General features: G+C 38.3%; 1 protein-coding gene across 1 annotated transcript in view; it reads left to right on the top strand.

Moving 5' to 3' along the window:
- The first annotated feature begins 801 nt into the window (after positions 1–801).
- Positions 802–12,866, top strand: part of zgc:85932 (uncharacterized protein LOC405875 homolog) — a 29,227-nt gene continuing 17,162 nt past the window's right edge. Inside the window, exons 1-9 of the mRNA XM_054602726.1 lie at positions 802–1,053; positions 5,173–5,242; positions 6,027–6,145; positions 7,150–7,283; positions 8,805–8,976; positions 9,156–9,227; positions 9,509–9,600; positions 10,534–10,608; positions 11,541–11,701. Coding sequence (XP_054458701.1) covers positions 802–1,053; positions 5,173–5,242; positions 6,027–6,145; positions 7,150–7,283; positions 8,805–8,976; positions 9,156–9,227; positions 9,509–9,600; positions 10,534–10,608; positions 11,541–11,701 — 1,147 coding nt within the window. The remainder of the gene's footprint in view (positions 1,054–5,172; positions 5,243–6,026; positions 6,146–7,149; positions 7,284–8,804; positions 8,977–9,155; positions 9,228–9,508; positions 9,601–10,533; positions 10,609–11,540; positions 11,702–12,866) is intronic.

The raw sequence follows: 12,866 nt of genomic DNA, 5'->3' as shown, positions 1-12,866 counted from the left end.
AGTTATGTTATGATAGCTCCAGCAAAATATAATTATTATTTGCATTGTGTTTTTCAGTGTTTGTGCAGAGTCGCTGCCCATCTTTAGGCGCAGGCTGAAAACTCACCTCTTCAAGAAGTACTACCCTGAGTCTTCCTCGTAGCACTTATTGCACTCGTATTAGTTGTTGCACTTATTGAATTCGTATTCGTTTACTGCACTTATCCTATTCGTAGTAGTTTGTAGCACTTACTATATTCGTATTAGTCTGTTGCACTTATTGTTTTCGTAGTAATTTGCCTCTGCACTATACTTTTGCTCTGGTTTATGCTTTAAGATGCTTGTTTAAGAAAGGAGATGCACTGATGACTTCTGGTGACTAGTAGTTCTCTTGAATACCTATGTTGAATACACTTCCTGTAAGTCGCTTTGGATAAAAGCGTCTGCTACATGACTGTAATGTAATATAATGTAATGTCTCACATTAAGCAATAGTAGTAAGACTTCAAAAATACTACAAATATATTTGTCATTTCAATTATTTTTACTCCTAATCTGTGCCTTATTCTAAATGTACTTCTGACAATAAAGGTGGAAAAACACTCTCCACACAGTACTTACCTTACATGTAAACTCGACACACCCTCTCTCTCTCTCTCTCTCTCAGGTGAGCATCTACCTGTGTCGCTTCCCAAACGGGGCGTGGCCTCTGAGCATTCCTTGTCTTCTTTAAGTGAAAGTCAGAAAGTCTGGAGCATTACATTACATTACATTACATTACATTACATTACAGTCATTTAGCAGACGCTTTTATCCACAGCTATGTCCCGAACGTCGAAGAGTTTGTCGTCCGAAAGCTCCCTGGACGGAGACTCTGTCTGCTCCGACGAGCTGCTCGGCTCTCAGTCGCGTCGCTGGCTGTCGGACCTGCTGTCCGGGGACGCGTCTCCGGAGGGCACCGACAGCACCGACGGCACCGACGTCCCGGTCGGGCTGGACGGGCTGTTCGTGGACTACCACTTCCCCGTGGGACAGCTGGAGCTGCAGGCCGGGGTCAAGTGGAAACGACCAAAGGTAAAGCAGAACAGATGCTGTGGTGGAATGGAATGTACTTTACTTTTGAGGTACTTGTGCTTCACTTGACTATTTCTACTTTTTCCTCTAGGCCTTTATTTTGGAGGCAGATATTGTATTTCATACCTTTTGTTCCTTTGCAGATTCAAATTCAAACCTTGCATTGATTATCACACATCTCAAGAGATTAAAATACACAGGCTACCTAAAAAGTAGTAGAAATGAGCTCCACCTTCACCAGCTGCATGAACACATTATGCATCTATGGTTATATTCCAATCACATATATTATTCTGAAATGGGCCATTCTGTATAATTTGTATTTTAATACTTTAAGTATACTTCAAACCCTCTACTTTTGTACTTTTACTCACATTTTTCTATATGTAAAAACAATCCACTGTCTTTTATTACAAAATTAAATTGAAAGAAAGAAAATATAAGCAGCAAAATGTACATTTCTGATATCTCGGCCTCCTTATTTGCATGCACCAACAGAGAGATGTGTTGATGCATTGACATGCAAACAGCGTTTGAATGATGCTTATGATATGATGCAGCGCTATTCTGTACTTTATGCTTCGTAATTCTTTATGCAGGAACAACCCTGTTAAGTAAAGGATCTTCTACCACCACTGAGTATAGTGTAGTATAGTACATTAACCGGAGTACTGTACTTAGAGGGCCAGCGTGTAGCATCTCAGGGAAATATTGTCAGAAATGGATATAAACTCATAACTATGTTTTTGTAAGTGTATAATCACATGAAACTAAAATGGTTGTGTTTACCTGAGCTTAGAATTGGCCCCTCATATATAAATAGTGACCAGGTCCTTTAAGCATAATGTTGTGATTCTTGTACTTTACTTGAGCAATTTCAGTTTGATGCTACTTTGTACTCCTGCACCTGTAATATTAAATGACAAAACTGAAAGCTTAAAGTCATACTTTATTTCGTCACCAAGCGGGGGCTTCATTATAAGAAGTTAACAGATGGAAAATATGAATTATCTTTTGTCCTTTTTGAATCAATAGAGAGAAACTGTATGTGCAAAATACCACAAAGCACTGAAGCAAACAACAAGCATTTCATGGTTAAAGTTACTACAAGGAACAAAGCATGCAGGATGAAAAAATCCTCAGATAAAGTAGAAATACACTCAAATTAACAGTATAACTCTTTACTGTAGTGATCACTTCTGATAAACTTGAGGCTCACTGTTAAGTCCTAAAGCAACACTGTAGACAATCCCTCAGAGGTATTAAAAAAGACACTGTTTAAGGGTTGTTTAGGAATCCTGCAGCAGATTTAATAGCAGGCTTTTAAAGTGAAATACTGTGGGTAAATGTAGAGTGTTAGAGGTTCTAAATCAAGCTTTTGATAATGAAAGAAGTTGATGCAACAGCCTCATTACAACACATTTAATGTCAGTGAGTCTCAGGATATCAGGATATCTCTGTGAGTCACACATGACATTTATGATTACCAGTTAGAGCCCTGGGCCAAATGTGAACCTGATGTTTTTGTATGTACCAGTGTCTTAACTTGGGAAGCTACATCCAGTATTTTGTTATTGCTCAATACACAACAGGAAAAATTGGCTGGAGGTCGTTCAGAGCATTAACATAGCAGCAAACCACTATTATCTATATAAAGAGACTGTATGGTGGAGTAATGTCTACCTGAGCAGAGAATGAAGACACTCTCCCTCTGTGTGTTGTTACCATAGCTTCTCCTTACTTTGTCTATATAGCCGGCCGCGCATGCTTTAGTCCATTGGCTCGCTAATAGCCGCTGCTGTTAATGCCTCTGGCTCAGTCGCGCCCTGTTGAGAGCCATGTTGAGGCAGGACATATGCTCTGAATTTACGTTTCTGATTCCACACGGAGAGTAAAAGTCCTGCATTCAAAACCTTATGATGTAAAATGATGCAAGTATTATCTGCACAATATACTTAAAGTACTTAAAGTAAAGTATTCATTGTGCAATAAAATGTTCCCTGTCAGTATTTTACTTTTATAAATTATGTTTCTGCATTAATATTACTGCTGCATCAATGTGTGTGTTGCGTTTTACTGCTGTAGATGTTTTTAACTCCTTTATATCCTGTTGGCTAGTTTAATCTACATCAATGCATCATATTCTATAAGATCATCATATGTTTGTAGCGTCGCTGTCCTGTGAGAACCACGTAAAGAAAAAAACAGCCTGTTTTTCAGCTTTGTGTCGATGCATTTTCCAGCTGGTCCAGGAGACCTTTTAAAGAGTTTATTGAGCTTGAGAAGTAAGAGATTTTTCTCAACACATACAGGAACACTTGATTCTTTAGTTAATCACAAACATTCAACACCAACACAGCTGGAGATTTGTGGTTTTCACTGGACAGGAGTTAAAAGTATAGAATGGAAATACTCAAATACAAGCACTTCACATTTGTTCTTTAATATGTAAATGTACCTTCTCTTCTCACGAATGAGGGCAGGACTCAGTCGGGATAAGATAAGTCGGTGTAATTACACAGGACCTTTGTTGAGTTAATATGTTACCTATCAAACGAAGGCGTCTCTACATGAAATAGGCCACTGAATTATTTATTTTTTTATTATTTTGAGAATAATAATCAAAATAGTAAGAGCAGTACTATATTTTACATTATTTTCCAGACTGTTTAATACAATGTGTATAAAGTTCAATAAGTAGGTTTTTCTATTTGCCGAGTAACTTTATGTACTTTGGGTTAACAAAACAACAAGAACGCCTCAAATGGCAGAATGAAACCCAAACCTCTCCGTCTCCACACAAAGGAAACCTTATCAAGCTTCATGAAGGTAGTATTTATTACAGAGCCGTCATACTGCAGCTACTGATACAGCTTTTACCTTTTTCACTTTCCCCAAAACTAATTCCTCAGAAGTTATTTCTTCATTAAACAATGAAAAATAAAGCAAAAATGCACACATGTGTTCTGTGCAAATGCAGTTAATAACATGATAATAGTATGTAGATATGTTAACAAAATGAAAGTGAGTGCAGTACTGATTGATCTCTTTAACAGCTGGCAGGTGTCCCTTTAATCTTAACTCACATCCTGATTGGTGTTTGATCAGTTAACCCTGTTTGCACCTGGAGGACTAACTAATTACATTGATTTCCGTATGTACTTAATTTCAAATGTACATTTATCTACTACGCCTTTGTGCGTCCTCGTAGCTTTTACTCACCATGTGTGGAGGCTCGCACTTGGCACCGTAGAAAACAAAGGCTCAGGCTCCGTCCAACAATGCTATTCAAAATATGTAACATACCATATATATATATATATGTATATATGAGCTTATCCAAAGTGAATGTTATAATAATAATAAACTTTATTGACAGAGTACTTTTTAAAACAAGGTACTTTACATGGTTAAACCGGAAATAAAACTGTTCAGGACTGCGAGGTAATAAAATAATCAATAACAATATAAAAATCAAATGGAACGGAAATATTTTCTATATTTAAAGATCATTTTTTTATTTTCTACTTCCTCCACTATTACACTTGCCTCGCCTTCCATGTGTTCCCTACAGCTGTAAGCGTCGTGTATGCAGGCTGTTGTTTGCTGCACAAAAATCACCCTCAGGTCAACCTGTTTACTGGTTGACCTGAGGTTGACCTGAGGGTCAACCTGTTTACTGTGTTTAAAACACACTCAGTCACAAGTCTATTACTGTTACTTGCTCAGTCTTGTACAACAGCCCTGCAATAAATCATTCATGCATCGAGACTGTTTACCAGAGGGGCTGTAGTTTACGGAGCTGTTTATCATTGCTTCTTATAACTTAATATAATCATATATTTTAAGAATTATTACTTGCATCTACAAAAAATGATAATTATCAAACACATTGCAACACCGCACAGAGAGGAATCTAGTATTAATCTTCCCGTCTGACTCTGGTTCAGACTATTGGAAGTGCCTTTATTAATGAGCTGCTACTCCTCGTTCAGACGCTCTAAATCCTGTTGATTCTCACTTGACTGTTCCCCTCTCCTCCCATGTCTTCTTCTGTTTCCTCTTCCTCCTCCTCGTCTTTTTTGTTCAACCAATCATCAAACTCCTCTCTGTTTTCAGGAGCTCTGTGCGTCACCTCAGTTCATCGTAAATGGAGCAACACGCCTGGACGTCCGCCAGGGAAAGCTCAGTAAGTAGACAGACGCTGTGGTGTTACACACCATGAGTCCACAAAAACACCAGGGACACTTTTCCATTAAGACAGTTCAGTAAAAAAATGTTGAATTACATATCAAATGGTGATATTTTCATTGGTGTTTTTCAAAAGGTCATGTTATTCACCCTCCAGTACTTTTTTGTTGCTTCTGTCTAGTTTTAATGTTATAATGTGATAATAAAATAAATATTTCATCCCGGCTGCCAACAAGAACAAATAGTAAAGTTTATGCTCAAATTGTTTACATCCGCTATCACTTAGATACTTAATGTGATTTATCGTATACTTATTTTATACCAGTGATTAATTGTTATATATACACCTATTAGTGGTGCAACTGATCATAAAAATCACAATTCAGATCGTTTCACCGATCTGAGTCACAGGTCGGATCACAAATCGGATCAGAAAAAAAAAAAAGAGAGAAAATATAACTTTTAGATATCCCTGGTCACGTTTTTTCGGCCGATACTAATTGCAGATCTTGATTGCAGATCTTGATGATCCAAATAAATCCAATGTGGTCATGTGATATTGTCCGACTGCATGCACCATGAATCAATCTAGCTAATGCACAATGGATCATGGGAAACTGAGGATGCACCAGTTGTGTCAATCTTGAGCGAAAGGCTGCATATTTTGGAGCCTCTAATAATGGAAACTTACAAAACAGTTCATTGCTTGTGGAAGTTCAGAATTTGAAGTACAAACCCTCCTGATAACCTGACCTACCTGTCACACCTCCTTTGTCCTTCAGACGATTGCTGGTTGCTCTCTGCCATCGCGTCTCTCTCCTTGCATCGCTCCCTGCTCAAGAAGGTCATGCCTCTGGAACAGAGCTTCCAAGACGGATACAAGGGCTGCTTCAGCTTCTGGGTAAATACCTGAACGCTGCCCGACACACTCCTGTTTGTGCAGCACGGATGAATTCTCGCCCTCCAAGGAGCCGACATGGTGAAGCTGGAGTTAGAATGTCTTTAGCTTCTGAACGTATTTCTAAGTGAAACAGAATATTTCAGCAGTGTACAGTTCAGAGAGGGATTTGAATCAAATCCTTTGCATTTGATTGGACCGGTAAAAAGTAGAAGGGCTTACAGTTTAGCGCGATAAGGAGCTACAGAGGACTGTTAGTTCCACACAAACCTCACCCACCTCTTGTTTGATCAGGAGGAGGACATAGGAGAAGATGAAACTTTGCAGATCTTCAACCGTCTCTGTTTCACATTACATGCAGATTGAACGGCGCCCAGCTTCCCTCCATGAAGGAAGCTGCCAAAAAACTCTGCTGGGCCTTACGCGTTATCCCGCGGACGTTCATCTGCATGTACTGCCTGTGCTGCAGTGACACAGAGCCGGTTGGAAATCTGCAAAGTTTCCTTTGAATGTATTGGACCGCAGCTGCATTTATCTGGAAATGAAAACAAAGTGATTGCCCACTGATATCCAAACACACATCGCTACTTAGTCGACTGAAGGATGAATTTTTCGAGTGCAGGATGAGTCATCAAACATTTGAAACCCTTTGACAGAAGAAAAAATACTTATACTGGAATTTTTTACACATATTTAGCTAAAAAACCCAGAGATAAATGAACAATTAACACACAGGGACACAGGATTTAAACTTGGAAAATGTATTTCGTGTCACTGGGACTTGATACATGTCTGTATCACACTACAACTACTCAGTTGTAGTGTGATACAGACATGTATCACACTACGAGGAAATTATGAGTGAGCATGCGTGAGGAGAGAATGGCAGATGTATGAGAAATAAACTACAAGACTAAGCATACGAGAGTATTGTCTTCCTGACTGAACTTACGCTAGAGCTTCATTATGACAACATTACACCACTCCCCATCTCTCTCTCTGTGTAGTTCTGGCAGTACGGTCTGTGGGAGGAGGTGAGGATTGACGACTTGTTGCCGACTAAGGACAACCAGCTGATCTACCTCAGCTCCCCAGAGAGAAAGGAGTTCTGGAGCTCCCTGCTGGAGAAGGCCTACGCCAAGTAAGTCCCTGTCAATCATTGGTAGAAATCATCACCTCATTTGGATACAGAATGAGATTGATTTTCACTTAACTGGAATGTGAGATTAATAACATTCCATGAATTGACCATTCGTTAAGTCTTGACTGGCCAATCGTAGCGTAGCATCGGCCAGCTATGACCATGGTCCAAGAGTTATCTGGTTCTGCTCCGTAGACCCACGTGCAGTTGTTTCAGATGTTCTTCATGTCCAGGCTGGTTAAGTGGATTTGGAGCCAGTCAGGGTTAAACCTTGTGTCATAGTGATACCCTTGACCAAGAGGGGTTGGAAGGAGATACACGTTTCTAAAAAGTTACGTTTCTATGTAAAAACCTATTGAGCTAACATTAGTAGAGTGTGTTAGCACATCATTAACTGGCGTTAGCACTCTTATGCAATGCTAGCTTCGGTAGGTATACTGAATCTATACACATGCTGTTTTTAATTATTCAAACAGAAGATACGGACCTACTTTGCTTTACAGCTTTGCTTTTTTTTGTGAATTGTCTTCCGTTTCGATTACCAGTTGATATGGTGGTTCACTTTTTCAATGTGATCTGTAGGCTTTAATAATAATAATAACATCTTTATTTATATAGCACCTCTAAAAACAGAGTTTACAAAGCAGCAAAAGCAGGGCAATAAAAATACAGAAAGCTCATCAGTGAGTACCAACAAAGCAAATCAAACTAAGCTAAAAAAAAAAATGTATACGATATAAATAAAATAAGAAAATAAATAAAATAATTTATTGAATTAAAGTTATAATATCAATAATAAAGATAAAGCATTAAAGCGACGACATCACATAAAAGCCAGTTTGTAAAAATGCTTTAAAAGTGATCAGTAAAATCTTAAAATCAAGTGAAAGGTTAGTAAAGGGTCAATTGTGACAGTTTTTCACATGGGCACCTTGAAAAGATATTTCATTTTTTAAATAGACACCAACGGGGAAAGGATCGCTACTAATGTTTTTTTTGTGTGAACCCTTTGACATTTCATCTTTCGGCCAAAAATTTTCACTTGTACACAAGAAATATCGGAATCTAATGGGCAGCGTGCTTAGCATTTATATTCATAAGGGGATTAATCAGTTTGAATGTAATGAGCCGATGACGCTTCTCTGCCAACACCCTCAAAATAAACTTTAGGAAGAAAATTCATCATGATGCTGTCCTATTTGCTCAATAGTTTCACACTGAGTGTACTAAGCATTGCTCCCTGTAGGCCATACATTTAAGGCCTTTACACACTGGGAATTTCAACTGAGGAGGATAAACTAGATCCTTATTTTTTTAAACTCTGAGCACCATTTATTGCTGAACAAACAACATATCTCTTAAATCTCTTCTATTCTACTTGATATATCACTCAAAACAACAATTTAAAACCATGATTACAAACTACCTCGCTCTTGAATGTAAAAAAAAAAGATAAAGGAAACATGCTAAATAGAAATACTAGCTTCTGCAACAATAATGCTACACTCGTTTTCCTTTCAGGCTGAAAGGTGGCTACCGAGCTCTGGACATGGGCTTCCCTCACGAGGCCATGGTGGATATGACGGGCGGGGTGGCTGAGGCTCTGCAAATCTCCTTGCTGCCCAGAGACCTGCCGGCCTTCCTCAGACACCTGCTGGCTAAAGGAGCGCTCATCAACTGTGCCAACTGCCAGGTACGAGGAGGAGGAAGCTGGAGGGATGGACTTGTCTAGTTAAATCACCCAAAACCCACTGAGAAAAAACACAGAAGCATGAACATGTTCCCATGGAAGCTTTACTTGTGGGTGATGAGTCACAGTTCTTATCTCCTGACAGCAGTTGGGTGGATGAGTTTTTTTTTCTTTCCTTCCAGGGTCCTTTGGGGCAAAAGAATGAACTGGGGATCATGTTCAGACATGCCTACTCTCTGACTGCAGTAGAGGAGGTAATTAAAGATGCCTGTAAACATTCCTATTTTGGAGTGCTTCACTTGACCTCAAACTAAATAGATTCCCAAAATATTATTATTATAGTTTATATAAAAACAATATTGGTAGCAGCATGCTTTGGATTAAAAAAGTCTTCTTCACAATCCTCTGTTTTTTTAAATATTAAAGATGCACATTAGCACTTCAGAGTCTACAAGTTCTAAAACAGACATTTAAATGGATGATTTGTATGTATTCATCGTGGTCGTTTCTTTCTGTGTTTGTCCTCGTCTGCCAGGTGAAGACGGCTCACGGCACCAAGGATTTGGTTCGGATCCTCAACCCCTGGGGCAACACAGAGTGGGAGGGGCCCTGGAGCGACATGAGAGGGTTTGTCCGCACAAGTTTTCAACTTGTTTTATAACTCTTGAAAAGAAAAATGTATTCATGAAAACTTAACCTAAAACATTAATAGATGTGCTAAATCTTTTTTTTGCTAAAAATTTGCATTTGTCTGCCTGTCTCAGTCCAAGTTATTTATTTATAATGTAATATATATTATTCTGACATGCACCATCCTGCATGGTGTGTACTTTTACTATTGCTTTCACTATATTTTACTATTTAATATTATCAGTGTTAGCACACGACTGAGCTGTCACCATGTTGAGAGCCATGTAAAGGCAATCCCTCAATCAAAGATGTGCTCTGAATTCCATATTGAGAACCTTTAAGTAAAAAGATCCGAGTACTTCTAACCACCACTGAAAATATTTACAAAAAAATTCACATCATAACATTTGAAACATAAGAATACAATATTATGTAAAATAAAATATAAAGTAAAAAAGTAAAACTCTGGTAGCCTGGTGAATAATGATAAAATGTGTAAACACTAATTGTAACACTAATTGTAACTGTAATGTTTATATTTACTAAATGCAAACAGATTGTAGTGGGTATGCATATATATATATATATATATATATATATATATATATATATATATATATATATATATATATATATATACATACCCACTACAATCTGTTTCCTTCACAGTACTTTTATATATATAAATACTTTGAAGGATATTGTTTCTCATGATGTCAGCTTTTCTCTGTCTGCCTGTCTTTGTCACCGTTTTTCAAATCTGGTGTCAAATTTCAAAATTCTAAAATATTATATCATAATATCATAGCTTCATTAATCTATATTTACAGACAGTATTTTAATGTTTCAAAAAGACAAAAATACTTCACTAACAGTAGTAACATTAGGAAATACTTATCTTACCTGTTTCTTTTCGGCATATGTATAAAGTCCAGAGTGGAACACAGTGAGCGTGGGGGAGCAGAAGAGGCTCGACAGAGTGAGCCGGGAGGACGGGGAGTTCTGGTGAGTTTGTGTATCAGAGTGCGTACATATCTCTCTGTGACATGTACATCGCTGCTAACTCTGCTCTGACGGTTCCAACATGAGACAAACCACTCTGAAATGCTTGGCTCAGCCGCATCAAGAACGAGGAAAACAAGTCGGCTTATCCATGACGTTAGCTTCTTGCACGCACACATAGTTTTTTTTTCTTATTTGTCAAAGAAAGAAAAAAGCATGCAATGTGACATTGTGACTGCTGATATGGACAATGTTTTCATTGCAGGTTTCTATTTAAACTAGTCTTACAAATTGAATAAATATATATATAGATGAGGACTTGTGGACTCGTTGTTGCTTGTCATTTCAAAAGTATGATGTTGCTCTAGTCTTGTGCTCGTGTTGGTTCAGTGTCCTCAACGTGGCAAACCATCTTGAGCCTGAATCTCTGGAGGAGGGAACGTATATAAGACTATAAGACTATATAGACTGTATATAAGAAGTGGAATTGGTAGTCATAATAACAACCATTGGTCTGTGGAATGCTGTTTTGAAACCTGGAGTTTTGGCTGTTGCATTGTTTTTTTGCAACCAGTGAAAGGAAGTGATCATATTTGGACCCCGAAGGACATACAACACATGAGACAAGCCTTATACGGCGCTGGTAGCAACCTGTCAATCACAGTAGCCCCGCCCTAAAGCATCCCCTGCTTTATGGTCTGTTTGACTCTAAATGGAGCATCATTTACTAAATGAACATCATGCTGTATTGAAGAAGACTTGAAACTAGAGATTGAGACCATAAACTCATGTTTACTGAGGTAGTAAATCAAGAGAGAAGTAGAGTCATTGTCTCGTAGACTTCTATACAATCAGACTTCTTTCTGCATCTGGATGAGTTGCCCACTTCTTACATCATAAGGCCTCTATAACTGGCTGGTTTCTCTCTCAAACAGGATGTCGGTGTCAGACTTCCGACAGCACTTTGAGAAGATGGAAGTGTGTCACCTGACCAAAGGTCTCAGTGAGCCAGGGTCCAGAGTGCTGCCGTGGAGCTGCGTGATGCATCATGGGAGCTGGGTGCCAAACATCTCAGCGGGAGGCCCAACCCAAGGGGGTAAGAAGACTCACGGCGATCTGTGATGAAACAAGACTGGGTTTTTATTTTTCTGTGTACTTTAGCCTGTGTTTGCACCATTAACTCTCAAACTGTCACCATTTGTTTTATTTACCATTACAAACTGAAGAAAACCTATAGTGACATTTTTTTTATCATAATAGGGTAAGTATATTTTTTCTGATCTGCTCCCATTTGCAGTGTTGATTAACTGTTGTTGCTGTTTCACGTTAAATCCCTTCTCCATCATGGAGGCATAATCCCATTTGTCTATAAGGATTTTGTTGTGAAACATCTGCAGGAAGGAAGTTCAATGAAAGAAATGACAGCAAAGCTGAGTTGACCAGAAATAATAAACGTCTCAGTGAGGACAGTATTTCCCAGCAGGTCGAAGAGAAGTCAAAATTTGGAAAATTAACATCATAGCTAACCCGAGCAAATTTACAGTGTTTATCAGCCTTTTCATAATAAAATAACTAAAATGTTTTATGTGAGCCAGATCATTATGTTCTGTTTTTCGTTCAAACAGACGTCTGGCCATTATTTGCACAGCAGCATTTGAAAATGTAAAGTCTATTGTATCTTAACTCGTATGCACACTGGAGTCATAACCCTCCCCGTCCTTTTTTTAATCCCCGTCTCTGAGGTCTGTTTGCACAATGCTAATCATCCGTCCTGCATTAGGATTAGTCATTAAAACAAGTTTATTGGTACAGTACCAAAGTGGTGCCACAGTACAGTGTGTTTCATCAATGTAACTTCTCCTCAGTCATTGACGATGATAATCTTAGAACAATGCAGATCCAAATAGGAATAAAAAGAAAAAATCATGCAGGTAAAAGTGAGAATCTATGACATGAAATAATGCTGAACTTAAAATAAAAATGGATAAGTATTAATTATATCTATAGATATATCTATATATATATATATATATATATATATATTTGTGGTAGACAGGTGAAAGAGGAAGTTAAGACGTGGCAGCCGTCTTCTTACTTCACGGACATGACGACACAATAGTACACTACAGAACAGACTATATTTCCACATCCAAGCAGAAAAGTGTAGAAGCTTTAGATTTGGTTGCATATGATTCCACAAAGGGCTGTGTTTGTGGTGTCAAAGGCCGACGATGGTTTGCTCTTAAACAGGCCCTATTAAG

This window comes from Anoplopoma fimbria, chromosome 1 (assembly GCF_027596085.1).
Source record: "Anoplopoma fimbria isolate UVic2021 breed Golden Eagle Sablefish chromosome 1, Afim_UVic_2022, whole genome shotgun sequence".
In the NCBI taxonomy this organism is placed as follows: Eukaryota; Metazoa; Chordata; class Actinopteri; order Perciformes; family Anoplopomatidae; genus Anoplopoma; species Anoplopoma fimbria.
This window is presented reverse-complemented; position numbering and strand designations above follow the sequence as displayed.